At 40.5% G+C, this 26,711-nt stretch overlaps 1 protein-coding gene across 1 annotated transcript in view; it reads right to left on the bottom strand.

The window, feature by feature from the left end:
* The window catches only part of sntg2 (syntrophin, gamma 2), a 114,189-nt gene that overhangs the window by 75,739 nt on the left and 11,739 nt on the right, over positions 1–26,711 (bottom strand). The window contains exons 2-5 of the mRNA XM_072365889.1: positions 4,712–4,849; positions 4,546–4,602; positions 4,364–4,421; positions 2,015–2,058 (exon numbers count right to left, since the gene is read on the bottom strand). Coding sequence (XP_072221990.1) covers positions 2,015–2,058; positions 4,364–4,421; positions 4,546–4,602; positions 4,712–4,849 — 297 coding nt within the window. The remainder of the gene's footprint in view (positions 1–2,014; positions 2,059–4,363; positions 4,422–4,545; positions 4,603–4,711; positions 4,850–26,711) is intronic.

Here is a 26,711-nt window from a genome sequence, read left to right as displayed (position 1 = left end):
CAATATTATTAATATATTATGCATATGTAATTGATGGTGGGTGTGTATCATTGCTGTTGTAGTTTTGCTAGGAACTGTTTCTATTTATGTTATTATGTTATATTCAGGGACATCTGGTATAATTGGGCTAACCGGGCTCAGCCCTCCCTACATTATTCAATAAAAATGAGAATATAATATATAAATATTTCAATAAAAACTTTAAACAAATTGTTTGTTAATTTTTGATCAGAGGCGGAGCTGAAACCCATGAAATCGGTGAAAACGGGCTAATTATCTACAGCCCAAGCGAAACAGCTCGGTTACACTTGACTTTTTTTTACATTTGAGTGACAGGTTGCTAGTCCCGCCCCCTCCATTTGGGCTAAATCTGTACAGCCCAAAGCCAGCAGATTTGGGCCAATCACAGACGACTCTACTTGATTGCGTGTGTCGGGCGAAACTTTGACAATGGCAGGCATCGGCGTTAAGGAAGTGGATTATTTACTTTGAATCCGTTTTCTTCAATGTCCTGAGGTGAAAAAAGTAGGGGCGCATCATCCAAAGGATATCCAAATTACACCAATAATTCGTAGCTGTTGTGTAACTTGGTTTGAGAGAAAGGCTAACGGCTAACGTTAGAAAGGCTAACGGCCTCTTGAAGCTTCTCTTCAAATAAGGTTACTGCCCTGCTGCTGCCCTGCTGCTGCCCTGCTGCTGCCCTGCTGCTGCCCTGCTGCTGCCCTGCTGCTGCCCTGCTGCTGCCCTGCTGCTGCCCTGCTGCTGCTATGTTTACTTTGCCCTCATCAGCCATCTTGGCTCTGGCTTCATCAGCTGTGATAGAACAGGGCAGCAATAAGGTTCTTCATGATGGAACAAGATGGAACATTTTGTGGAGTATTTCTTTTCAGGCTCTCTTAACTGTCTTTCTGGAGTGTTTTTCTGGAGTTACTATTTTAGTTTTGTGTTGATGTTTGGATTATTGTGTTCCAAAGCAAATTGCAATAGGCTATAGTTGAAACCAATTTTTTAGCACAAGTCTGGGTTGACCTTTTTTTTTTTTTTAAACCTTTTTATGGTGTGAAAGTATTTGTATTTACATAGAGATGGTAGATGGTTTATTTTCCATCAGCGCATTCTTCTAAATAGTGTTTTGGTGGTTTGTTGAAAAGGCCCGTGCTGTTGTGATAGTTTAAACTTACATTCTAACAGGACACCTTTCATGTTGAAATACAACTGCTTGGCTTTTATAATACATTAGCCCCCCCATTCAATGTCACCACAAGCCATCACTGCTTATATTATATATATATTATGTATTATTTTATGTACTTTATGGACCTCAGGATGATTAGTGGTCGCCAAGGCGGCAGCTGATGGGGATCCATCCAATAAACAAACAATCCAGCACAAGACCAACCCTCAGTGAAGCAGATGTACAGAATATCTCATCTGTACAGTCGTTATTTCACAGGTTAAGACTGAGGTTCTTGGGTCCTGAGTGTCCCCAGAACAGTTTGAGTCATTTCTCTGTAGTAGAGACTTTATCAGATATTAGAGAAGTCATAAGTTACTTTAAATCAACCCCTGCAGCTTGGGCTCCCTGTTGAGAAGGTCCCAAACCGCCACTTTCCTAATTTCCTGCGTCTCTTTCGGTGACACGAAGGACGATAATGGCGGCATAACTCTGCAGTGCGTCACTTCAAAGGTGGCGGCAGCCATTATAATCCATATGAATGTTTATGTTGCTTTGTTGTCCATCAAATCTATTTTATATTCAAAATAAACCATCCAAACAGGCTCAAAGTAACTTTTTAAAAAGGTTAAAGTCTCAGTGATATTAGCACATTTTTATTGGTGACATTTTCCATAACGTGCCACAGAAAGACAACGTTTGTTTCCTTAAATTCGGTTTTTGGGTGTATATCGTCCCTTTAAAAGGGCGCAGAGACACAAAAATGACTCATCATATTCCAATTTAAATCTGACATCATTCAAATTAATTACAGAGTCAAAATAAAGGAGAGTCACAAACCTGGAGCACTGCATCCCCGACGAACAGCTTCCCCGTCTGATCGGCTGCAGGCGTCAATTGTCAGAGGTTAATGAAAACATTACAAAATAATTGCTCATTTCATACATGGTAATGTGGTGGAAATGGCAATCAGTGTCTCCGTCTGAATAATCTCAAGCAACATCCTAAAGCTGGGAGAGAGAACACAGGACAGCATGAAATTTGAAACTAATCAGGATATAAACTCATTCGCAGCGACGCGGGTGAAAACAATGGAAGCTGGGCGGTGAAGACATTCGTCAAGCTCTGGTAAAAAGAGGTCTTAATGTCCCCGGGAAGCGAATGCGTGGATTTCTACCATTCACAGAGACATTAGGAGATGTGTGGACAGAAAAGAAAGAATTACAGAGCTGTGATTCACTCACATGATGCTGAAATATCACAGCAGGCCACCAAGAGGTCATCACTTCTTACAATTTCACTGACAGACTTGATTAAAGGCTCCTCGCCTCCCACCGGCCATCAGCACGATCGGCATGATATCATTTCTCCACTCAGGCTAATGTTCATAACATTTCATGCTCAGTGGTTATGAATAACTTCCCACTCGACACCCAATTAACATTTAATGTTTTGTAAGATTGCAACAGCTCATCTTTTACTTAGTGCCAACCAATTAGCTGTTCATAAATAGTCCAACCAGTGAAACAGATTCTGAAGGAAGGCATCAACAAACCGTCTGGGTTTCATCACGAGAGGAAGGAGGAAGGATTCATATCAGGAGGAAATCTACGCCCATGTTTGGGCTGGCTTAGAATAATGTGCCAAGCATAGACTGGATATCAAAGTTGGATTCAGTGTCAGAAGTGAAGCCAAAAGTGCCTCTAAGGGCTTTTAAGGCTTTAAAAACATCCAATTCCAATTGACTCCTATTTAATAAAGTAGCATCTTCTTTTATAAAATATATGTGGATGAATTTATTTTGGTCATTTCGGTCTCAAAAGCTTAATTTTCACCAATGCAAAACAAAAATTAGGTCATTTCTGGCTCCAAAAAAGCCAAAATGAGACCAGATATATGTTTGAGATAAACCAGTTGACAAACCAAAGAACGATGTCATTCAGAATATTTCCATCCCATTAAATGGATCAAAACCAAGTCAATGCTTTGAAGACAATGTGGAATAAGTCATGTGGTTATTACATAAAATGGTGTGTTACGCCAGCTTGATTAACTGCCCTTTTAGGTTTCTCTTCTTTATGCTGAACGAGGTTTAACATAAGAGATTATGACAGCAATTAATCCTAATAAAAACTCTTTCCCCAAATCGCTGATGCATGCCTGTAACATCGGAGCTAAATCTCCTTCCCAAAGTGGCGAAGAGAGCTCAGAGTTCTGCAAATTGGAAAGAAAAATCGTGCAATTAAACATGACAAAAGCAAACTGAATGAAAATTAAATACATTTAAACAGAAAACTAAACGTTTACTGGGCCAAAATGTGACAAATGAGACTGAGGCATGGTGGTTTTATCCCGAAAAGACCAAAAAGTTCAGCCAATGAGAAGTCTCCTAAACCTGCCTTCTATCTAATGGCCAGCAGGGGGCGAGAGGAATTTAAGAAATTATCTAAAATATTTTCCTTACGACTTAATGCTCTTGGTGTTACTTATGGTCCTCTTTAGGCCAGGAATAGACTCTATTTTGTTCGTTGCTGCTTCCTCATATAAATACAGAGTCAATATAAGAGGTTAGCATTTTTTTTTCGTATTAAGATTGCGATTATCGCGGCGTTATCGCAGATTTTTTGGGAGGCTCCTAAACCAGCACGGTGCGAGAAATTGACGATGGAAAACAGAAAAAAAAATCAGAAGTTAGCTTACTCACCCCCTACAAGATGTAGCTGGCGTACGCGCAACTTTAATTTGTGAGGACGTGCACACCCGACGTGCACGTGTCGTAAACAGCAGCCGTATTTTCAGCTTCAGAGTTAAAACAAAAGGCGATAAACGATTGTCCGGCTACGCTTTCACCCTCCAACGAGCACATTTTCTGCTCATTTTTAGCTTCAAACTGTCTTTTCTTCAGCCTCAGCATATTTTCATCGTCTTGTAAAGCTGATAAAATGACTTTGTGCACGTGCCGTCACATAATCATGACACTTTTAATGGGCTAAGCTCTCACAGACGACACAGATTTCAACTTATTTCAGTTCTGAAATCAGCCGTCAGGTTGATCTCAAGTCAGCATTTGGAGAAAAGAGATTTATTTGTTATGAAATGTGGTGTAGAGTTAAAAAGGCATGATTTAAATCCTGAAAGAAAAGAAAGTAAAACTATATAATAAAACTACAGCTTGTTGTGCTTTCTTACCTACTTGATCTTTAAAAATCTTTGAAATAACCACCGGCACGTTGTGCTCTGCACCTCCCTGAAGAGCCGGAGAGAAAGAAGAGGATGAATACCGTTTAGTTTTTGTGGTGCAGTGATGTCTGCCATCCAAATCATTTTAATTTCCACAGCAGCCTCTCCCAAATGAAATTTGATCTGCTTACTTTGATGCTTAAGCCCAGACCGCCAGCCGCCTGTCTTCGCAGTACAACAGTTCTGTGCTTTAGAAAGTGGGAGTTTCTTATTGGCAAAGAGATATTGTGAACACTGAAACGGTATTCTGGAGTTATGCGGCATGAATTACAATGTCGAGCCGTCGGGTGCACTTACATTTACTTGGGATTCGCTTCCACTTATGCAAACCACATCCAGCTTCTGTATGGTCAAGACTTCTTTGGTCAGTTTCAGGCAGACGTCGTAGGTGTTCTTGGTCTCCTCATTGTACAGCAAAGCAATTCCAGATTTTGTCTGTTGGGATTAAAAGAGCAATTATGTACACAATGTGCATTTTAATCCTCTTTTCTAAATGTGTCATTTATGTACCCTGTTCTTCTGGTCCACGTTTGGGTTAATTGCTTCTGCTTGACGCTGTAAAACCTTTCAGTAATCGCTTTCATAACGTTAAATTAGAAAACAGGGGGCACAAAAGTGACAAAAGACCACAGCGAAGATGCTTTAACTGTCACTTTGATAATGGAGAATCCCCAAATACCTGAACACAGAAGTTTTATCTCTTTTTTTCAGATGTTCTGCAAACACTGTGATTTTCCCTCCTTTCTCTCTTTATCTGCACACAACAAATTAAATAAAAGCTAAAAGAAATCTCCAATAAAACACCATTAAAGTTGGTTAGAAATGGTTTTTTTCAGCTTCTACACACGCTTGTTGGTATCATTACTTAAGAATAAGAGTCAGCCATGAAAATAGTTGCTTTGTAAGGGTTTCTATAGGCAGTGTGGTGCTATAAGATCAATGCTAAGAACACAAATACCCATCTTGGTGCTTAGTGTGAGGATGAAGGATAAGAATGGTGGAAGATGCAGGGTTTTTCCAGCTAACGGCTGGTTTTCAATCGATAATTTCACCAAGTCTTTCCCCGTTGGGATCCATCATTTTATGTAACTGCAGTTACACGAAACCACCAGTAGGTGCGGTGGCGCTGTGTTGAAATTAGCACCGGTACGTACTAGTATGGACTTGTTAGAAGTACAGTCGTCTGAGGACGTAAGTACGCTCATAATGCATTTGCATGCATTTCAGCGGACTGCTGAACATGTTAGCATCGTCATTATGAGTGTGTTAGCATTTAATAGTCCTTTAATAATCTTTCAAATTAGCTTTATAAAACTTCGTAAAGTCTGGAAGCTCCAGACTCTCCCTTTAGGGTCGAAGTATAAGTTAAATCAAGTTAAATTAAAGGTGAAACAATGTCTGTAATTATGTTTTCTAACCAGCTGCATATATTTGTACGATTGTTAAAAGTGGTGCGTTTCTCCCCACAAACACAGTTAACTTCCCTGCTCAAACCTCTGCCTCGTTCTGCTGGAAAAGGCTGACTTGATGTGGAGATTTAAATTATTTTCCTCGAGCTTCATCTGCCACAAGAGTCAATATGACTGACGGATGATCTGGCATGAAAACAAATCAAAGAGCAACTGTCTGTATGTGAAGGACGTTAAACTGAAGTGACTTGATTATAAAGCACAGAGCTCAACGCACACAGAAAAGACTAAAAACCCATAAAAACACAGTTAAATTAGCATGTTATTCACCAGAAATTAAGAATTCCTGGCGACAAACATTTGATTTGACTTGTTCAAATTAAACTGCTCTGTCTGATGTGGGTTTCACTGAAGAAACTGGTCAAATACCTCTTGAGATACAGCAGGCAATAGGAAGCCCACCCTGTTAACCTGTTAAAGCAGCTAACTGAGCTTTCCAGAAGCCCAAGTGATGCCTGGAATAACACACCAAATAAAGGTGAGTTGAAGAGGAGACGTCTGGGATGCAGAGAAGGAACAAAATGGAGAAAAAAGAAGGAGGAAGTTTAAATAATTTCTTCCTTTGATCATCATGGGAAATGTGAGATCGCTGGCGGGTAAAACAGACGAGCTTCGAGGCCAATTTAACTGTTCAGAGGTTTGTGGTGTCCAAAAGTTATGAAACGATTCCTCTAATAACTATTACAAAAAAATCCATCCAGTCTTTCACACAAATACTGGCTTAAAAAACACGAGACGCAAATCTTGGCAACCACAAATTCCGCGCTCGCCTCCTTGTGTTACACCGTAATCGATCTGTTCACACGTAGCATTCTGGGTTTCATATATATATATATATATATATATATATATATAAATATTTCTTATATTATATATATATATATATATATATTATATATATATATATAATATAAGAAATATTATATATTTCTTATATACTGGCTTTAAAAAAACACCAAACTGCCAAATGCACTCTCAATCTCACCCTATCCGTGACCTCTTTACAGCGAGTATAGAAACATAACCATCATTTGCCAGGTATATTCAGCTGATATTATTTCCACAATCTCCGTCGGGATCAATAACATTTCCATCTATCTCTATCCATCAATAATCAAAGACAGTGTTTTTTTGTGAGTGTGTTAAAAACAAAACACAAAAAGGTTTGATGAAGCGCATAAAGATAGTTTCTCTAAGAGGAAAAGCTCTAAATGCTTATAAACTACAGACTCCAGATAATGAAACCCACAAACATCGCTTTGTAACCCGTAATGAGCGCTAGGCTTCGGTTATTCGGCACGTTCCTGCGATGGAACCAAATCAAATTCAGACCTGTGGCTTTTTCGTTTTTTGGTATCTGCCAACTGAAAATGGAAAGCTTAAAGGGGAACTCCGGTATTTTTAAACCTCGACCTTATTTCTGGCATGAAATATGTTCATCTGCTCACAGAGAACAGTTTGGTGAAAGTCGGCGTCCTTCGGAAGATATTTAGATAACTGGAGATCCATATAACGGAGTGAACGGGGCTTAGAGGATGCAGCCTCTAAATAAGGCATTATCTGTCTTTATTTCACCAACACTTTAAGAAGAATGAGTGAATGAACGTGTGCTATAGCTCTGTTAGCTCATAGCTGCTGTTATGTGGCTACTTGCAGCTATAGGAGAGCTAACGGAGGGATTTCTACACAGGCACTCTACTGGGACCACTTCATCCACACGCCCCCCTGCAGCACAGTTTATTCACTCCGTGCTCTGTGACAGTCGGCTAACTTCACACAGAGTTTGCTGCTGATAGTTTTGTGCAACATGGCCGGATATTTATCAGATTTTGACAATGTGAACGAGGACTTTGAGTAAGATGGACGTTCTTACCGGAGTGAATAAACTGTGCTGCAGCCATGCTTTTATTCTATGTAAAGCACATTTATTTCACCAATACTTTAAGAAGAATGAATGAATGAACTTGTGCTATAGCTCTGTTAGCTCATAGCTGCTGTGTTGTTGTTATTGGCGGCTATCGGGGGGCTTATAGAGGGCTTTCTACACACTCGTCTACTGGGATGATGTCATCGACGCTCGCCGCTGCAGCACAGGTGGTTTTTTGTTTATTTTTAAATTTCACATCTTCGATATAAACCGCATGAGCTAGTGGGCGTGGCTTATTCCACTACACTCACATCTTCTGGACTGGATAGTTTAGTGGTATGATTGCCACCTTCCATGTGGGAGACCTGAGTTCAAATCCCCTGCATGAAAGGTACTGTCTCCAGTAGGGGTCCTTAACCTTATCCTATCTGTAAGTCGCTTTGGATAAAAGCTTCTGCTAAATGCATAAACATAACATAACATAAATGCTGCTGTGAAGTGTTGCTTCTTAATGTCTCCTGAGTCTTTGCGTCCTCCTCCCCTCCCTCCAGCATCTCCTTTGCTAAACATTCTAAGGTCTGTCAACCACAAAGTTACTGAACAAAAAACTTTGGACTTTATTCTTAATCTAGAAAACTCTGGACAGAGTCCTGGGCGAAGATTAAAAGCTCAATTGTTTCTTAACCGAAGTGAACTTTGTAACTACTGATGAGAATTAGCTCTCACGAACAAAGCAAAGAATCAGAAACGTTTCTTTTGTCGATTAAGACGGTCCAGTGGTGACAGCTCAAAGAAAGGACGTCCCTAAACAAAGCAACTGGGGTATTTAATGTTGTTTTCAAGCCAGCAGTCCCTGCAGATAACAAGAAAATGTGCTACTGCACAAGAAAAATGGTAAAATAGGTCCCCTTCGATGCTACAGGGAGCACAGTAATAAGAGAGAAAACCTCATTTTAAAAGGAGCTACTTATAACGGCTGTCACAGTAGGAACAATACTCTTCACCTCTCATCACACAATTACATCCACTGAAAGCTGAGAATTAAAAACACATTTCCACGAACTAAAGATGGGTGAAAATGGGCAAAAACAAGTGGTTGCAATTTTCTGCAGAGCAGCAGCTGATTCACTTTTCCATAGTTGCTCTCTTGAGGGATCAGAGTGTTTGAAAAGGTCACAATCAGTACATGAGGAAGGTCAACCAATTCTCTTTTAAGACACTTGGGGATGAAGGTCACGCTCCGTTTCTACCAAACAAGCCGAGGTTTAAATTGAGACTTTGGTTTGTTTTGTGTCCCCTGAATGTTGCCACTGTTTTGGCACACAAAGCAGAACAAGTCAGAGAAAGGAAGCCTGTTTCCTCTCGGCTACATCGCACTTTGTCACTGCCAAAATCTTCGACAGGTCCCTTGTGAATCCCTTCGTCTTTGAGCAAACAGAAGAGCTGTTTGGTCTGAATAATCACACACCATGATACACGGAGCGAAGTCAGCATTCAGTCCGGTCAGTAGTAAATTACATCTGACATCCATTCAAACGGATTCAAAGCTATAAACTTTACACACTCCTGTGGATGGAGCTTTATTGCACCGGGGACAAAGAAATACACACTTTTTAATGACAAAATGTGTTTCTCTTTGCAGCAAAAGAACAAACCTCCAGACACCGTCCAAATAAAGTCTTAAAATAGGGTCAGAATACATAAATCAACGAAGCTGGAACTGTAAAAGCACGTTTTTGAGAGCATCTTTGTCTAAACTGTGCCAGCTGACAGTCATACTTTGTGATTGGTCAGGACTGTCCAATCATGTTGAATTATCAAAACAAATGCTAATAAAATAAAGAGTTCACTCCTTAAAGCCAGTTCAGGTTAATTTACCGTAACGGTTGGGCTGGATTACCAAAGAATTTACATTGGATCCATCCTGTTTTAACTTATCTTAAGGTTTAACTTAACTAACTAACCTTATTCCCCATTTCATGATCTACAATCACAGGCAAGACGGCAACCCCACTGTCCATAAAATATTTAGGGCTTTCGAGCATTTTTATGATGAAGCTCCTGATATTAGCTGGTAAACAGCTGGTATTGGAAAGTTTTCTACCTCAGGACTTTTTAATTAAATTCCTATAAGCCATTTTTTGTTTCACAATATTACACCATTTTACAGGCTTTGGTCGAACTACCTGTTGGTTTAGGCACGCTGCCTCTTGTCTTTCCTCTGTTTGACATTAATTAACATTTGTAAATGGGGTAAATCACCATTCTAATATTTATACGTTGGCTAAGTGTGTTTATGCACGTTAGCGGTCATTAACACCTGGACATATAATTTAATACAGTAACACAGACAGAATGAAGCTGTTCCTGCAGTCACACCAGAAACACTCCAGCTCTATATATAGATACAGATAGTTACTCTACTGATCCCAGAGGGAAACAGTTTAGCAGTTAGCTGTAAGTTAGCAGTGAGCTGTAAGTTAGCATGTAGCTGTAAGTTAGCATGTAGCTGTAAGTTAGCATGTAGCTGTAAGTTAGCAGTTAGCTGTAAGTTAGCAGTTAGCTGTAAGTTAGCAGTTAGCTGTAAGTTAGCAGTTAGCTGTAAGTTAGCATGTAGCTGTAAGTTAGCAGTAGATGCTAACAAACAATGCTTTCTCATCAACAGTAATGGACCAAGCTGGAGATGTGCACAGCGTAACTCGTAGTAATGCATGTGAACCGTTAATTACTGCGTTTAAACATTTTGGATATATTAACCTCATTAAACAATTGTACCTGGAGACCTACATCTTTATCAGAAACATGCCGATAATGTAACGCTAACACACCGAGAGTGAGGAGAGGACCGGTGCTGTGTTGGAAACACACCTTAAACACAGCTGCAGGTTGTCTGAGTTACAGAACGGAACCGTTCAGCTAGAAAGCTTCAGCTAACAAAGTAATGTGGGAACAATAATGTTCATCTTTCAGAAAGGAACAGCAGTAACTCCTTAGAAGTTGGTGTACGCCATCTTCATTAGCTAAGCTGTTAGCGTTAGCTGCTGCTAAAGGAAGAAATAAATCAGTAAATAAACCATGAGGAGTTATTTCTCAGATGCTTCCATTTCCCTGCTCTGAAGTTCAGGCTCTGAGAGTTGGAACTGATCCTCTTTGTGGCTCAGTTCCTTCAGTCCAGCGTTGAACTGGACCAAGTTGTTAAAACAGTGGGATGAAAAGTGTTTGCTGCACATTCACAGTCTTTAGCTAACTCTGCTGGAACATTAGCCTCAGATATAGTTTATCCACTGGGCTCTTATATCCTCTGAGGCTGCTGCTGGATGGAAGATGCATGCTCCTCAGTGCAGCTGACAGCAGAACATTTCCACCAGAAGCTGGCTTCATCCGTCCAGCAGGGTGGATGTGAGTGGGCGGGGCTTAGCAGAGGAGGCGGAGCCAACTTAAGGAGAGACATACTTTAGAAATTAAAATCAGAACGAATCGTTAAAATTGGAAAAAAATAGTTTTTAGGGAGTTTTACACTTGCTGTTGACTTAATATATGCCCCCAGAAACAGAAAGAAGAGATTTTTATAGAATATGTCATTTTAAGTCAAATCTTAAAACTAAATTTTCATTTAGTCAAAACATTTCTGAATCTTTTATATTCTCCCATTTCACGTGATTTGATCATAACTTAATCGCTGAAACAGGACTATATACTGAGCTCACACTGGATTTGTAAGAGCTGCAGAAATGATCTGATATTTGTCCTTTTGTCATTTCAATTCAATTCAATTTTATTTATAAAGCGCCAGATTACAACAATTGTCATCTCAAGGCACTTAAATAATACAGTCCAATTCAAGCCAATTGGAATTCAATTCATTGTAATCATAATCCAATTAATTCATATAGAGCCAATTAAAAAAATTAATATCCTAGCTAAGGAAACCAACAGATTGCACCGAAACTTGTCTTCAGTCCAACTCTTTTTCTTGTGTTTAGAGCTCCATCGGTCCTTGCTTTGATAAAGTTAGTCGTAGATATGAGGCAGAAACACAAACCAGACATGGGAGTTCAAGGTATAATCAACTATAAGATTTACGAAAGAGAAAAACACCAATAATGCTCTGAGAAACAAACTGTTTACGACAGAAAATGAACTATAATACATAAATTGTATGACAGCTGCACAGTGACATATCACACAAGCACTGCTGTGTTATTTGCTGTTTTTTCAAAGCTAACTAGACTTCAATCTTGCGGCAGTATATCATAGTCATTATCCTTTTTCCTTTTAGAATACAAATGAGGAGATGCAGCAGTCACACTAATGTAATCTGATACAACAGACCTGCAGTGAAACCCATCTTCGTGCTACTTTAGGAGCTAATGTTGGTGGCTGTGTGAAAAGCATGACCGTTCAAAATGCTGCAATGAAGCCACTTTTGATGAGGAGCCTTCAAAAGGTGGGGAAATTAAACTTGTGACAACACAGCCAGTTCAGCTCCTCAGCTGAGTGTCGCAATCAGTCTGGTTACCTGACATCAAACCCCAGCCCAATCTCCATCAATGAGGTTCGATAGCTTTGAACTGAACTCTTTGGCCCCTTATAAACCACTTTAACCCTTTAATGTCCACGTTGACAATAAAACTATAGAAGAACTAGTAGAAAAACCAAAGTGTGACTCAATTAAATTCAAAACCACTCATCATTGGGCCATTTGAAAAACAAAAGGCTTCAGTTTTCTGGGGAGCATGAAGATCGGACTCTGGAGCAGTCTCTAAAGTTCATGTGGTGTCATGAGGTCAGATGCCGACTTGAATAGGCTAATTGACTGTTTTTTTCTATCAATAGATCTTTTCTTCCAGGATTCATACGGCTTAAAACATGAGAGGGTGGTTCAGGGAGTATGAAGAACTTTAAGTCCAGACCTCAGTGCTACTGGCACAGTTCCTGCCTCTAGGCCTATTTAGGATTTTATCCAAGTTTTGATCAGTTTTTCAAAAGTTTGAATGATGATTGCTGCTGTTTTATAGCACCAGGTCAATCTGAAGGAGTTAAAGGTTTCCAGAACGCTGGGATTAGTTTGGTTTGTTAGGACTGAAAGAAAGAAGTTCAAGTTGGCCGAACACAACATGGAATTGTGCCAAAGGGCGAAATTTCATTATACATGGAAGGCATCTTCACATATACAACAGATGATAAAATTCAGAGTCAGACATTGCATAACGTCTCACTTGAAGTCTACAGTTACCCAGGAGTGCATTAATTTCATTAAATGTTAAACTAAAAGCATTTTCAATTAACAATCCTGATGTCTTGAGGGCAAAAGTAGACATTTTGAGACTCTGACCCAATGAAACAATGTAAAACTTCTGTCTGGAGTTTGATTTTTCAGAAAGTGTAAGACAAATAATCCCAGCAGGAGGCACCGATTCAGTTCCAGATCAAAAAGCTCACGGCACTCCCGCTGTGGAGACAACTCAAGAGACGAGAAGGTCGAGGCTGAGCTTCTCCTGGATCAAATCAGAGGATAAAGTGGAAGGCAATTTGACCCGACAGCTGCTGATTCCTAAGATTGGTCACACTGAATACAGGAGTGTTTATGAACCGTCACTAGCTGAGATCGTGTTTTTACAACAAGGGGGAGGCCAGGCAGAGAGTGAACTCATAGAAAACTAGACATAAAGTACAATAACTCACTAACAAAGAGGACTGGTGGACTGAAAACCAACAGAAACTGACAAGAGAGGAAGAAGTGAGGAAGAAGTGAGCCAAAGAGAGGAAGAAGTGGACCAAAGAGAGGAAGAAGTGAGCCAAAGAGAGGAAGAAGTGGACCAAAGAGAGGAGGAAGTGAGCCAAAGAGAGGAAGTGAACCAAAGAGAGGAAGAAGTGAGCCAAAGAGAGGAAGAAGTGGACCAAAGAGAGGAAGAAGTGAGCCAAAGAGAGGAAGAAGTGGACCAAAGAGAGGAAGAAGTGAGCCAAAGAGAGGAAGAAGTGGACCAAAGAGAGGAGGAAGTGAGCCAAAGAGAGGAAGAAGTGGACCAAAGAGAGGAAGAAGTGAGCCAAAGAGAGGAAGAAGTGGACCAAAGAGAGGAAGAAGTGAGCCAAAGAGAGGAAGAAGTGGACCAAAGAGAGGAAGAAGTGAGCCAAAGAGAGGAAGAAGTGGACCAAAGAGAGGAGGAAGTGAGCCAAAGAGAGGAAGTGAACCAAAGAGAGGAAGAAGTGAGCCAAAGAGAGGAAGAAGTGGACCAAAGAGAGGAAGAAGTGAGCCAAAGAGAGGAAGAAGTGAGCCAAAGAGAGGAAGAAGTGAGCCAAAGAAAGGAAGAAGTGAACCAAAGAGAGGAGGAAGTGAGCCAAAGAGAGGAAGAAGTGAACCAAAGAGAGGAAGAAGTGAGCCAAAGAGAGGAAGAAGTGAGCCAAAGAGAGGAAGAAGTGAGCCAAAGAGAGGAAGAAGTGAGCCAAAGAGAGGAAGAAGTGAGCCAAAGAGAGGAAGAAGTGAGCCAAAGAGAGGAGGAAGTGAGCCAAAGAGAGGAAGAAGTGAGCCAAAGAGAGGAGGAAGTGAGCCAAAGAGAGGAAGAAGTGAGCCAAAGAGAGGAAGAAGTGGACCAAAGAGAGGAAGAAGTGAGCCAAAGAGAGGAAGAAGTGGACCAAAGAGAGGAAGAAGTGAGCCAAAGAGAGGAAGAAGTGAGCCAAAGAGAGGAAGAAGTGAGCCAAAGAGAGGAAGAAGTGAGCCAAAGAGAGGAAGAAGTGAGCCAAAGAGAGGAAGAAGTGAGCCAAAGAGAGGAAGAAGTGAGCCAAAGAGAGGGAGAAGTGGACCAAAGAGAGGAAGAAGTGGACCAAAGAGAGGAAGAAGTGAGCCAAAGAGAGGAAGAAGTGAACCAAAGAGAGGAAGTAGTGAACCAAAGAGAGGAAGAAGTGAGCCAAAGAGAGGAAGTAGTGAACCAAAGAGAGGAAGAAGTGAGCCAAAGAGAGGAAGAAGTGAGCCAAAGAGAGGAAGAAGTGAACCAAAGAGAGGAAGTAGTGAGCCAAAGAGAGGAAGTAGTGAACCAAAGAGAGGAAGAAGTGAGCCAAAGAGAGGAAGAAGTGAGCCAAAGAGAGGAAGAAGTGAACCAAAGAGAGGAAGAAGTGAGCCAAAGAGAGGAAGAAGTGAGCCAAAGAGAGGAAGAAGTGAACCAAAGAGAGGAAGAAGTGAGCCAAAGAAAGGAAGAAGTGAACCAAAGAGAGGAAGTGAACCAAAGAGAGGAAGTAGTGAACCAAAGAGAGGAAGTAGTGAGCCAAAGAGAGGAAGTAGTGAGCCAAAGAGAGGAAGAAGTGAGCCAAAGAGAAGAAGAAGTGAACCAAAGAGAGGAAGTAGTGAGCCAAAGAGAGGAAGAAGTGAACCAAAGAGAGGAAGAAGTGAGCCAAAGAGAAGAAGTGAACCAAAGAGAGGAAGTAGTGAGCCAAAGAGAGGAAGAAGTGAACCAAAGAGAGGAAGAAGTGAGCCAAAGAGAAGAAGTGAACCAAAGAGAGGAAGTAGTGAGCCAAAGAGAGGAAGAAGTGAACCAAAGAGAGGAAGAAGTGAGCCAAAGAGAGGAAGAAGTGAGCCAAAGAGAGGAAGAAGTGAGCCAAAGAGAAGACAAAGTGAGCCAACAGCACGAAACCAAAGGCGCAGAAGCCAACAAATAAAAAGGTGGAATATGTCTGGTGGGCAGATGTGTAAAAGCGAAGAGGTGTTAGTTTGTTTTTAAACTCGGTGTTGCTCCATTGCATCTATTTTTGTTGTACACAAGCCGGCTGAAGGTCTTGGATTTACGTTCGATCATCAGTTTTCCTCTTCCTCGTGCTTTTTTCCTTCCTGGTCCTGGTCGTTTCCTGCAGTACCGCCCAAACAAGCAGCTGTTGCAGCTGTGGACCAAACCAAGTGAAGGTGGGCATTACCCGCCCAATCTGACCCAATCCTGCGGACTATCCTCTGTGTGAAAGCGCTCCAAGAAGCCAAAATACAACAAAGACATGGATAGCGACACATCTGCGCCCGATGCTTCTGCCAGGATCAACATTGTTCATTTACTAAAATGGTAAAAAGTTGTTTGCACCATTCATTTGATATTTAGCAAATAAGTACAAATGCTGCTTCTGGAATTTTTCAGAAGGGTTTGACATAGATTATCGTAACTCTTAAGCAAAATCCTAAAGAACAATCCTTTAATAAGCTTGAGGACTTCCACCACTTCAGCTTCTCTGCCTTTTTATTCTGATCCACATGTATTTTTTGAAGAAATACACTTAAAATTCGTTGTCGTCTCTCCTTTTTGTGGAGATCTTTTAACACCTTCCTAAACTCCCAATGGACTTTGGTTTCCACCATCCGTGATCTGCTTGTAATTCACATCCCAGATGTGAACACATCTTCATGCTTAACCTGTCGAAGCTAAGAGGAAACAGGGGAAATCAAACGGTTCTGTGGCAGAGCGTCCTAATCGCTGCCTGATTCAGTCTGATTTAGTGAAGAAGACAGGATTGTTTTAACTTAATGAACAATTCACAAGCCGACTTCGCTGTTTGCATCTTAATGACGTGACATCAGGAGACATTTCATCCGCAACATCCAAACATAATTTGTAAAAACTGGGGAAGAAAAGGCTCGAAAGCCCGACTATACACCATCAAAAGCAGGAGTGGATGTGTCCGGCTACAAGAAGGTCTGAATGTGCATCAATAATTGCTTTAAAACATGAAAGAAAATTTTCAAATATCAAACTGCACATGATCATAAGCGGGAGAGGAGGTGTTTAGCTGCAAGAAGGTGTGAATGTCCACCCATAATTACTGAAAAATGGGTAAGAAAAAGGTGTGAATATCCAACCATACATCATCAAAAGCAGGAGTGGATGTGTTCTGCTGAAAGAAGGTTTGAATGCCCAACCATAGTTGGTAAAAAGCAGGTAAGAAAAGGTTCGAATGCCCGAATATACACCATTAAAAGCGGAAGCGGAGGTGTTCCGGTGTAAGACGGTGTGAATGTCCGACCATAGTTGGTAAAAAGCGGGTAAGAAAAGGTTAAAATACCCGACTGTACACAATCAATAGCGGGAGCTGAGTTGTTCGGCTACTAAAAGGTTTGAATGTCCGACCAAAGTTTGGAAAAAGCAGGTAAGAAAAGGTTCGAATATCCAACCAAACATAATCAAAAGCGGGAGCAGAGCTGTTCGACTGAGAGAAGGTGTGAATATCCGACCATAATTGCTGAAAAATGTGTTAGAAAAGGTAAGAACGCCGGACCATTCATCATCAAAAGCGGGATCTGAAGCAAGTTATTCTTTTTCTCGTTGCTCTGTCCGAAAAAAAAGAGGTTTTCCTTTACTTTTCATCCCTTTGGATCGATGACAAACTTATTTTTTTCTTTGCCCGAGGCAGAACAAATGGAGTCAAAGTCTACAATTAGGTCAAAAGATGAAAACCTGCTCATGACCATAACTTTGGATACCATTTGGTGTTTCATTCATTAAATTAAATTAAATTAAAATTAAATTCATTAAAAATGGGTAAGAAAAGGTGCGAATGCCCAACCATACATCATCAAAAGCAGGAGTGGATGTCTTCGGCTACAAGAATGTTTGAAAGTCCGACCATAGTTTGTAAAAAGCAGGTAAGAAAAGGTTCGAATGCCCGAATATATACCATTAAAAGAGGGAGCGGAGGTGGTTCAGCTGCAAGAAGGTGTGAATATCAGACCATAATTGCTGAAAAATGTGTTAGAAAAGGTAAGAATGCCGGACCATTCATCATCAAAAGCGGGATGTGAAGCAAGTTATTCTTTTTCTCGTTGCTCTGTCCGAAAAAAAGAGGTTTTCCTTTACTTTTCATCCCTTTGGATCGATGACAAACTTATTTTTTTCTTTGCTCGAGGCAGAACAAATGGAGTCAAAGTCTACAATTAGCTCAAAAGATGAAAACCTGCTCATGACCATAACTTTGGATACCATTTGGTGTTTCATTCATTAAATTAAATTAAATTAATTAAAAATGGGTAAGAAAAGGTGCGAATGCCCAACCATACACCATCAAAAGCAGGAGCTGAGTTGTTCGGCTACAAGAAGGTTTGAAAGTCCGACCTTGGTTTGTAAAAAGCAGTTAAGAAAAGGTTCGAATATCCAACCAAACATAATCAAAAGCGGGAGCAGAGCTGTTCGACTGAGAGAAGGTGTGAATATCCGACCATAATTGCTGAAAAATGTGTTAGAAAAGGTAAGAATGCCGGACCATACATCACTAAAAGGTGGAGTGGATGTGTTCGGCTGAAAGAAGGTTTGAATGCCCAACCATAGTTGGTAAAAAGCGAGTAAGAAAAGGTTCGAATGCCCGAATATATACCATTAAAAGCGGAAGCGGAGGTGTTCCGGTGTAAGACGGTGTGAATGTCCGACCATAGTTGGTAAAAAGCGGGTAAGAAAAGGTTAAAATACCCGACTGTACACAATCAAAAGAGGGAGCTGAGTTGTTCGGCTACTAAAAGGTTTGAATGTCCGACCTTGGTTTGTAAAAAGCAGGTAAGAAAAGGTTCGAATATCCAACCAAACATAATCAAAAGCGGGAGCAGAGCTGTTCGACTGAGAGAAGGTGTGAATATCCGACCATAATTGCTGAAAAATGTGTTAGAAAAGGTAAGAATGCCGGACCATTCATCATCAAAAGCGGGATGTGAAGCAAGTTATTCTTTTTCTCGTTGCTCTGTCCGAAAAAAAGAGGTTTTCCTTTACTTTTCATCCCTTTGGATCGATGACAAAGTTATTTGTCAGAACAAATGGAGTCAAAGTCTACAATTAGCTCAAAAGATGAAAACGAGCTCATGACCATAACTTTGGATACCATTTGGTGTTTCATTCATTAAATTAAATTAAATTAAAATTAAATTCATTAAAAATGGGTAAGAAAAGGTGCGAATGCCCAACCATACATCATAAAAAGCAGGAGTGGATGTGTTCGGCTACAAGAAGGTTTGAATATCCGACCATGGTTTGTAAAAAGCAGGTAAGAAAAGGTTCGAATGCCCGAATATACACCATTAAAAGAGGTAGCGGAGGTGGTTCAGCTGCAAGAAGGTGTGAATGTCCACCCATAATTACTGAAAAATGGCTAAGAAAAGGTTCGAATATCCAACCATACATCATCAAAAGCGGGAGCAGAGCTGTTCGACTGAGAGAAGGTGTGAATATCCGACCATAATTGCTGAAAAATGTGTTAGAAAAGGTAAGAATGCCGGACCATTCATCATCAAAAGCGGGATCTGAAGCAAGTTATTCTTTTTCTCGTCTGCTCTGTCCGAAAAAAAGAGGTTTTCCTTTACTTTTCATCCCTTTGGATCGATGACAAACTTATTTGTCAGAACAAATGGAGTCAAAATCTACAATTAGCTCAAAAGATGAAAACCTGCTCATGACCATAAGTTTGGATACCATTTGGTGTTTCAGTCTTTGGGTCCTGATCACTCGGGTTCCAACAAAAAAGGAAAACTATTCGGCCACAAAACTGGAAACACTCAATCTGAATAATTTCAGGACTGCTATGTATGAGACACTGAGTCTGCACAATGCATTTTACCTCCCACATACTCAGGAATATTTATGGTGCATCTGTTGGAAGGACAGAAAGTAGAGAGGACTGCTGTTCTACCAGAGCAAAGCGCACAAACAGTATTTTTACAGCAGGAGACAAGAAAACTCGGCCCAAGAAATAATGCAGTGACTTATAGACACAGCAGCACCTCCGAATTGTGCGAGCCTGCAACATTATCTCGGCTGTTTATAGTGTTTGCACCAAGGTATCACAGTTGTGGATCTAATGGGAGAAGCTAAAGTACACTGTCACAGTTAAGAAAGGTGAACCAGAGCAAGAACTGACTCGGCTCAGCTGAAGATGAGGAGGATGGACTTTTTTTTCTGCTGCAAAGTGTCGTTTTATCAGCCGTTCCTGCACATTCCCAGATCCCTGCAAATAAAACCCTGCTGTGATCATGTGAGGCTCAGACAGCAGCATGTTCTCCCTGTGGAATTATCACATTTACAGAGCTGAAACACCAAGGCTTTTACCAGCTCCTACACTGCTGCTTTACTCTGATTCCTATCTTAAAGAAGTGGTGTTTGGGCTCAGAAGACAGGTAAAAGTCATGAATAATTTAAACTGAAAGACTTGCTCTGGATCTGTAACCAGCTTTTGTTGACTGAGGATGCATAAACAGCTCAGTGGCAAATATGATGCAGGAAATCTACAGCACAAATAAATGAGCCGCAGCTGAAAACATGAAATATCGACTAAATGAGTCTTACACGTCGAAATAAGAGCCCAGTGGATTGAAGTTTCAAGTATTGATCCGGTATAGGGAATAAAGAACATCAAAGGCCTCATTTGGACAGCAGCTTATTGGGATCTTATGTAAAAACCATGTTTTAAATCAATATTGATAACGTAACGATGATCTTATGCCAAAGCAAAGTTCCTGCTGGTTATGTGGGGATATGACCGGTTGGGATGGACATCTGCGGTGAACTTAACATGAGCTTTACGAAGAACAAAGAGGAGTTATGATGAAAGGGGAGAGAACAGAGCCATCATCTTTCTACCATCAGCCACAGGTATGTCTTCCTCCTGGACCTCATTCACCGAGGCAGCAGCACATTGACGAGCTTTCAGTTTGGTTTTCTCAACCCACAGAATAATACATGTTGCTGAACTTCAATCTTTAACCACCACTGTGTTCATCTGCCAAAAATGTTCTTTTTCTCTTTCTGCCTGTCCCTGATTAAACCCTCATTTGCTCTGGCCTTACAATCTAAATTGATAGATTAAATTCATTTCAGACATATGGATTACAGCGGCAACCTCATTCTTTTCAATAGTGATGGAAAGAATGAGGTCGTGGATACAAGCGGCTGAAATGAGTTTCTTTCAGAGTGTGGCTGGGCTCAGGAGTGGAGTCGCTGCTCCCCCACACAGAGAGCTGAGGAGGTTCATCTGGTTAGGATGCCTCCTGGTCGCCTCTTTCTGGAGGTTTTTTGGGCACTTCCAACTGTGCCTCTTTTGGATAAATTGCTGATCTTCAGGCCACTGATCAAGAAACGGCACATATCTGATTATTTTTCAGTTTTATCAGCCAGAAAGATCATGTCACGGGACACCTTAAGGACCACCTTGTGGTGCAAACATCTCAGCGGGCCAGCAGAGGAAGCAGCAAATGAGCAGAAGATGCCACTGATGGATGCAATCAAACCAGCTTGCAAAGCACTGTACCATCCCGCCAGGAGCTGGCTGTCGGTGCCACCAAGACTAAGACTGGCATGACGCAGTATATAAAAGCAAAACCAATCAAGTTGGGATTCAAATATGGACTTCAATGTGTGCACTAGCACTATAGGGACTGGATAATGTAGTGGTATGATTGCCACCTTTCATGTGGGAGATCTGGGTTCAAATCTCCTGCATGAAAGGTACTGTCTCCAGTAGGGGTCCTTAGGCAAGACCCCCTTACCCTATCTGCCTATCAGTAAGTCACTTTGGATAAAAGTGTCTGCTAAATGCATAAACATAACACTAGCAAAAGGGAAGTCGCATCAGGTCATGGGTTGTCCTATGACCTACACCGTGGCATTTTTACACCAGCACCAAGCTTTTCAAAGTGCTCTATGCACAGAGGATTGGTGCCAGGTGCACCCAGAGGGAAAAAAGAATTACCCAAGGCTGACCAACAAATCAGCCAGATCTCTGGCAGACATCTCCCTGTTTCTTGCCGTGACACCGGCTGTGACCCCCCGGCAGTAGGCAGCCCTGCCTCCCAGGGATGGAGGATCTGTGCCCAGAGAGAGAAGGATCAGAGAACAGAGGGAGAGGAAAGGCCAAAAGGACACACCATGGACATGTGATGCCCCCCTCTGCCTCCAGGTGGAGCAAAACTGTTTCTATGAATGGCACAAAGTACCACGATGAACAATTGACCGACTGAAAATATGTCCTCATTTATTCATTTGTTCGATTGCACAGTTTAGACAGTTTTCCTGATTCAAAAGGAAATTGAGAAGCATCTCAAAAAAGAAACTTGTGTTAATTCTGTTAGACAAATCGTGTCTAATTTCCTTTTAAATGTCACTACAACTACTCAGTTTTGTTCTTTTGACATGCAATTCAAAACTTAAATTTGTAGCATTTAGTAGTAAAAATAAACAAATGATTGGTTCATGTTAATAACTTACTTTTCTTAAAAAATGCCAGTCAGTGTGGCAGCCATTTTGGAAAGACAGATCTTCAAAAAGCCCAACAAGTTTTATTCTTCTTTATCTTTTTTTAGATAAAGCTGTGAAACTCTTGTCCTATACAGAGGACAAAAATCCAAAAGTAAGTCAAAAGTAAGCGCTACAATACTCGATTACCTAAATAATTGTTTGCTGCAGCCCTAGTTACGTGTCCTCTCTAATCAATTTGTTTTCTTTCAAAGCACCAACTACCAGATGAGATCCAAACTGCTGATTGGATACTCCAAGATTCGAACTGGCCAATCAGCTTGGGCAGCCCATGTGGAAGGCTGGCCTCGACCCTTTCTCTGCACCTGGCCTTTCAGTGCTGCAGCTGTCTGGTTAAATGCTGATGGAAAGGCATGTGGTGGGAGGTTGTGCTAAGTGTGGGCTACCCAATACATTTCCCTCACTACGTTATTGATCGGTGCCTTCTTGTGCTGAACATTTTCTTTTTTGTTGTCAGAGCAGCTTTTGAGTTTGTCCTTCAGTTGGAACCTTTTTCTCTCATCCTCCACCACATTTCTCCTGGTTTTACACTTTTCCTCCATCTTTTCTCAACTCTTAAGGAGGACAGTGAAGGTGTTCGAGCCGCTTCAGTCTGAGGAGCTGGTGTATGAGATGCCAGATGACCAGTTATAAGGATACAACATCTGGCATTGGGAACGTTTTCTCAACATGTGGCAATATAACACCAAACATGGAGAGTCTCACAAGCTCTTATGCCATAATGCGAACTGAAAGAACTGAAAGGAAAATCTTGTCAAAACCCTTTTTTTAAGAATATATTCATTAAGTTTTTATTCGCCATGTAAATAAATCATGCATAAAACCAAATGTAGTCAAGGTTAACTGCTCTTAATCAGACATGACATCACACAGCTGATTTGGATGTGGCTGATTTTTCTCTGCTGCTCACTGATCCTTCCGCCTGACACGTTTAGGCTCTTATTTGTTTTGCATTCATGAATATAAAATACAGAGCTTTTATATGCAGAATTTTACAGAGCATGCTCAGGTTTTTTCCTGCGTATCTCAACACAGACAATCCTGCTGCCTCAATCTCCCCTTCAGATGTGGAGATGACATTTGAGCTCGCTGTGGCTGCTGAGAAAGCCAAAACTTTCCAGACACTGATAACCTTGAAAAGCACCACAACTGTCAAGGGACACACACACATAGCTGATGCATAGCCAGCAGCCAGAGTCAACTCTCACTACTGCAGATGCACTTTATTTTTTGTCAAGATCAATCATATAAAATCTGGGACAGTCATCAGAACATGTGTATACAGCGTAAAATGAGAAATGTGGTGAAATGCGCTCAATTTAATCCACTCACAGCGTTCCCCAGCCAGCCACGCTGTCGTTCCATCACATCAGTTTAACATAAAATAAAAACAAACCTCATGAATCCCAGCTTTCTAATCTCGTTCGCCAAGAACTGGAAGTTATGAGTTTACAACCATGACTGTGTTGAAAGAAAAATCACTTAAACCACTACTTTTTGCATAAAAACAACAGCAACATCATTAACTTTGGAGCCGAATTTAGAATATCTCTATACTTATTGTTTCAGTTCAGTTTTTAATCTTGGAAACTGTTGGCTAATTTTATCTCCTTTCAGGACACCGTATATGACATTAAATCACTCACATTAAAGGGGAACTCCGGTATTTTTAAACCTGGACCTTATTTCTGGCATGAAATACGTTCATCTGCTCACCGAGAACAGTTTGGTGAAAGTCGGCGTCCTTCGGAAGATATTTAGATAACTGGAGATCCATATAACGGAGTGAACGGGGCTTAGAGGATGCAGCCTCTAAATAAGGCATTATCTGTCTTTATTTCACCAATACTTTAAGAAGAATGAATGAATGAACGTGTGCTATAGCTCTGTTAGCTCATAGCTGCTGTTATGTGGCTACTTGCAGCTATAGGAGAGCTAACGGAGGGATTTCTACACAGGCACTCTACTGGGACCACTTCATCCACACGCCCCCCTGCAGCACAGCTTATTCACTCCGTGCTCTGTGACAGTCGGCTAACTTCACACAGAGTTTGCTGCTGATAGTTTTGTGCAACATGGCAGGATATTTATCAGATTTTGACGATGTGGACGACGACTTTGAGTAAGATGGACGTTCTTACCGGAGTGAATGAGCTGTGCTGCAGCCATGCTTTTATTCTATGTAAAGCATTTTGAATTGTTTTGTACAAATAAATTAGACTTTATATGGATCTTGAGGAATGTAAATATCTTCCGAAGGACGCCGACTTTCACCAAACTGTGAAAGGGAAGTGAGTAGATGAATGTATTTCATGCCAGAATTAAGGTCTAGGTTTAAAAATACCGGAGTTCCCCTTTAAGACGTACCTTCAACAGTAAGAAACAGTTTATAGGATATCTGCCATTTTGCACAACTGGACATCAAGTAAGACTAAATAATTTAGACCTCACTGAGTCAAATGTTTCCTACCAACAACCTGTCATGTTGCCAAAACTCATGTTAGCATCTCAGGTGTGCTGTAGTTCCCTGAAAACAATAGCTTATTAATATTTAAACCTGTTTAGAGCTGTAGTTAACCATTTTTTTAAAAGAAAAAGTAATTAATCTAATGATTGTTTTCCGTTTAGTTAATTAAAATTTTGGTCACTTGACCAATAAATAATTACCACAACTTCAATTAATCTTTCGCAACTAATTGCAACTGTTCAATTCTAGCTAAAGTCATATTTAAAATAATTACTAATTGACTAAGTAACACTAAAAAATGTGGCTCCTCCTGCAGTTGTGGGATGTCTAAAACCCACTGTCTTAAACATAAATCTCCTTCTGAACACTGCACATGTACAGTCATGTACAAAGACACCATCAAAAGTCCCAAAAAAGTCAAGCAACCATAAGGTCAAACCGCCTGGTGCAGGGCTGGAAACCAAAGTAGTGAACTGCGGTAGCTCAGCCCCCCACTGCCCTATCGGGCAGTTTCAGGCCTAAGAATGTGCATAACAGAAGTCATTCAAAATGAGTCAAAAACGTATAGTTTTAAAGGTTCACAAACTTCTCCAGTGTTACTAAATTAACCTTTTGTTTCCTCTAAATAGCTTGTTAAACTCTTTGTCCATAATGCTGACATGAGCTGAGACAGTTTGAGCTTTAATGGCAAACAGTGTGCCACGATGAAAGGATAATAACAATATAATATAACACAATAATCAAATCATTGAAAGCCACGATTATAAATTCAATTAAAATTCAATTAATCTCAGAGCATCATGCATAAACAAATGCCTACAAATGCATTAGCTTTGTTAAACCGGCCACAATGCTCATTCAAGGCATTCGAGTCTTACTTGAGCTGATCTTTAACACAACAGATAATCACCAAAAAGACAACTCCCAGGTACTGATACCAACCAACAATTGGCCATAACTCATTGTAACAAATGCTTATGTTGCTGTCTCTTGAGTTTTGATTTATCTCTGTTGTTAAAAGCCCTCGAGTCTGCAAGCAGCACAATAACAACCAATTCCTGGTTTAGTGCAGTTCAGGGTTGCATTAGAAAAAGATATCGTATCTCCCACAGAACACCATAAAAAAAAAAGTTATTAGACAATTGAAAGAATATAACAGCACAACAAACCTGCCAAGAAAGGGTATCCCACCAACTCCAGAGTAAAAGGGCTTTGATCAGAGCAAACAAAGAGGACAACAGTAACAGCGACAGAGCAGCAAAGTTTCACTACAGAGATGGGAGGCCGACTGCTACAGAAGACTGAAAAGGCCATTATTTTTATAATAAACACAAAAATCTATTAATAGCTAAACATATAAGTTTATATTAGGGACGCATTGAATTGAAAATTTGTGGCCGAAGCGGAATAAAAATCAAATGTTTGGTCGAATACTGAATTTTAAAGAGTTTTTCATTATTTATTTTTTAAAATATTCCATAAATAAGATTTAGACATGATTTTCAAAGAAAGCAAATGTTTTTTTTTAATATTCTGACATTTGAATATTCCAGTAGTTTCACATTTATATTAGGCCTATATAACTTTGCCAAAGGGCTTTGCAGAGGAACCCCTTCTAGATACTTTGATTAAACACTCGTTGCAAGGATTTTTACCTTCAACCTCACAGATGTGTTCAAAAACACTTCTGTGCATACAAATCGTTAAATACACTCACGGTGATGCGCATGGACCAGACCACGTTTACAAGTGCACGTGGGATTTTGAGATTCCTGTAACACGGCCAGACTCCCGGGTCATCTGGATTTTAATCAGATGTTGTTCTACAGTTATTTCAGATGCTTTATATGACAGAACAGTTCATCACCCTTATAGATTATTACATGGATGGATGTATAGATGATGAATGGATGTATAGATGATGGATGATGTATAGATGAATAGATGATGGACGGATGTATAGATGAATAGATGATGGAAGGATGTATAGATGATGGATGGATGTATAGATGATGGATGGATGTATAGATGATGGATGGATGTATAGATGATGGAGGATGGATGGATGTATAGATGATGGAGGATGTATAGATGATGGACAGATGGATGTATAGATGATGGACGGATGGATGTATAGATGATGGACAGATGGATGTATAGATGATGGACGGATGGATGTATAGATGGTCGATGGATATATATATAGATGATGAATGGATGTATAGATGATGGACGGATG

The sequence above is a fragment of the Leuresthes tenuis genome, unplaced genomic scaffold, assembly GCF_036924035.1.
Source record: "Leuresthes tenuis unplaced genomic scaffold, fLeuTen1.0.hap1 SCAF_15, whole genome shotgun sequence".
Taxonomy (NCBI): domain Eukaryota; kingdom Metazoa; phylum Chordata; class Actinopteri; order Atheriniformes; family Atherinopsidae; genus Leuresthes; species Leuresthes tenuis.
The sequence above is the reverse complement of the archived record's forward strand: the minus strand, read 5'-3'. Positions and strand labels throughout refer to the sequence as shown.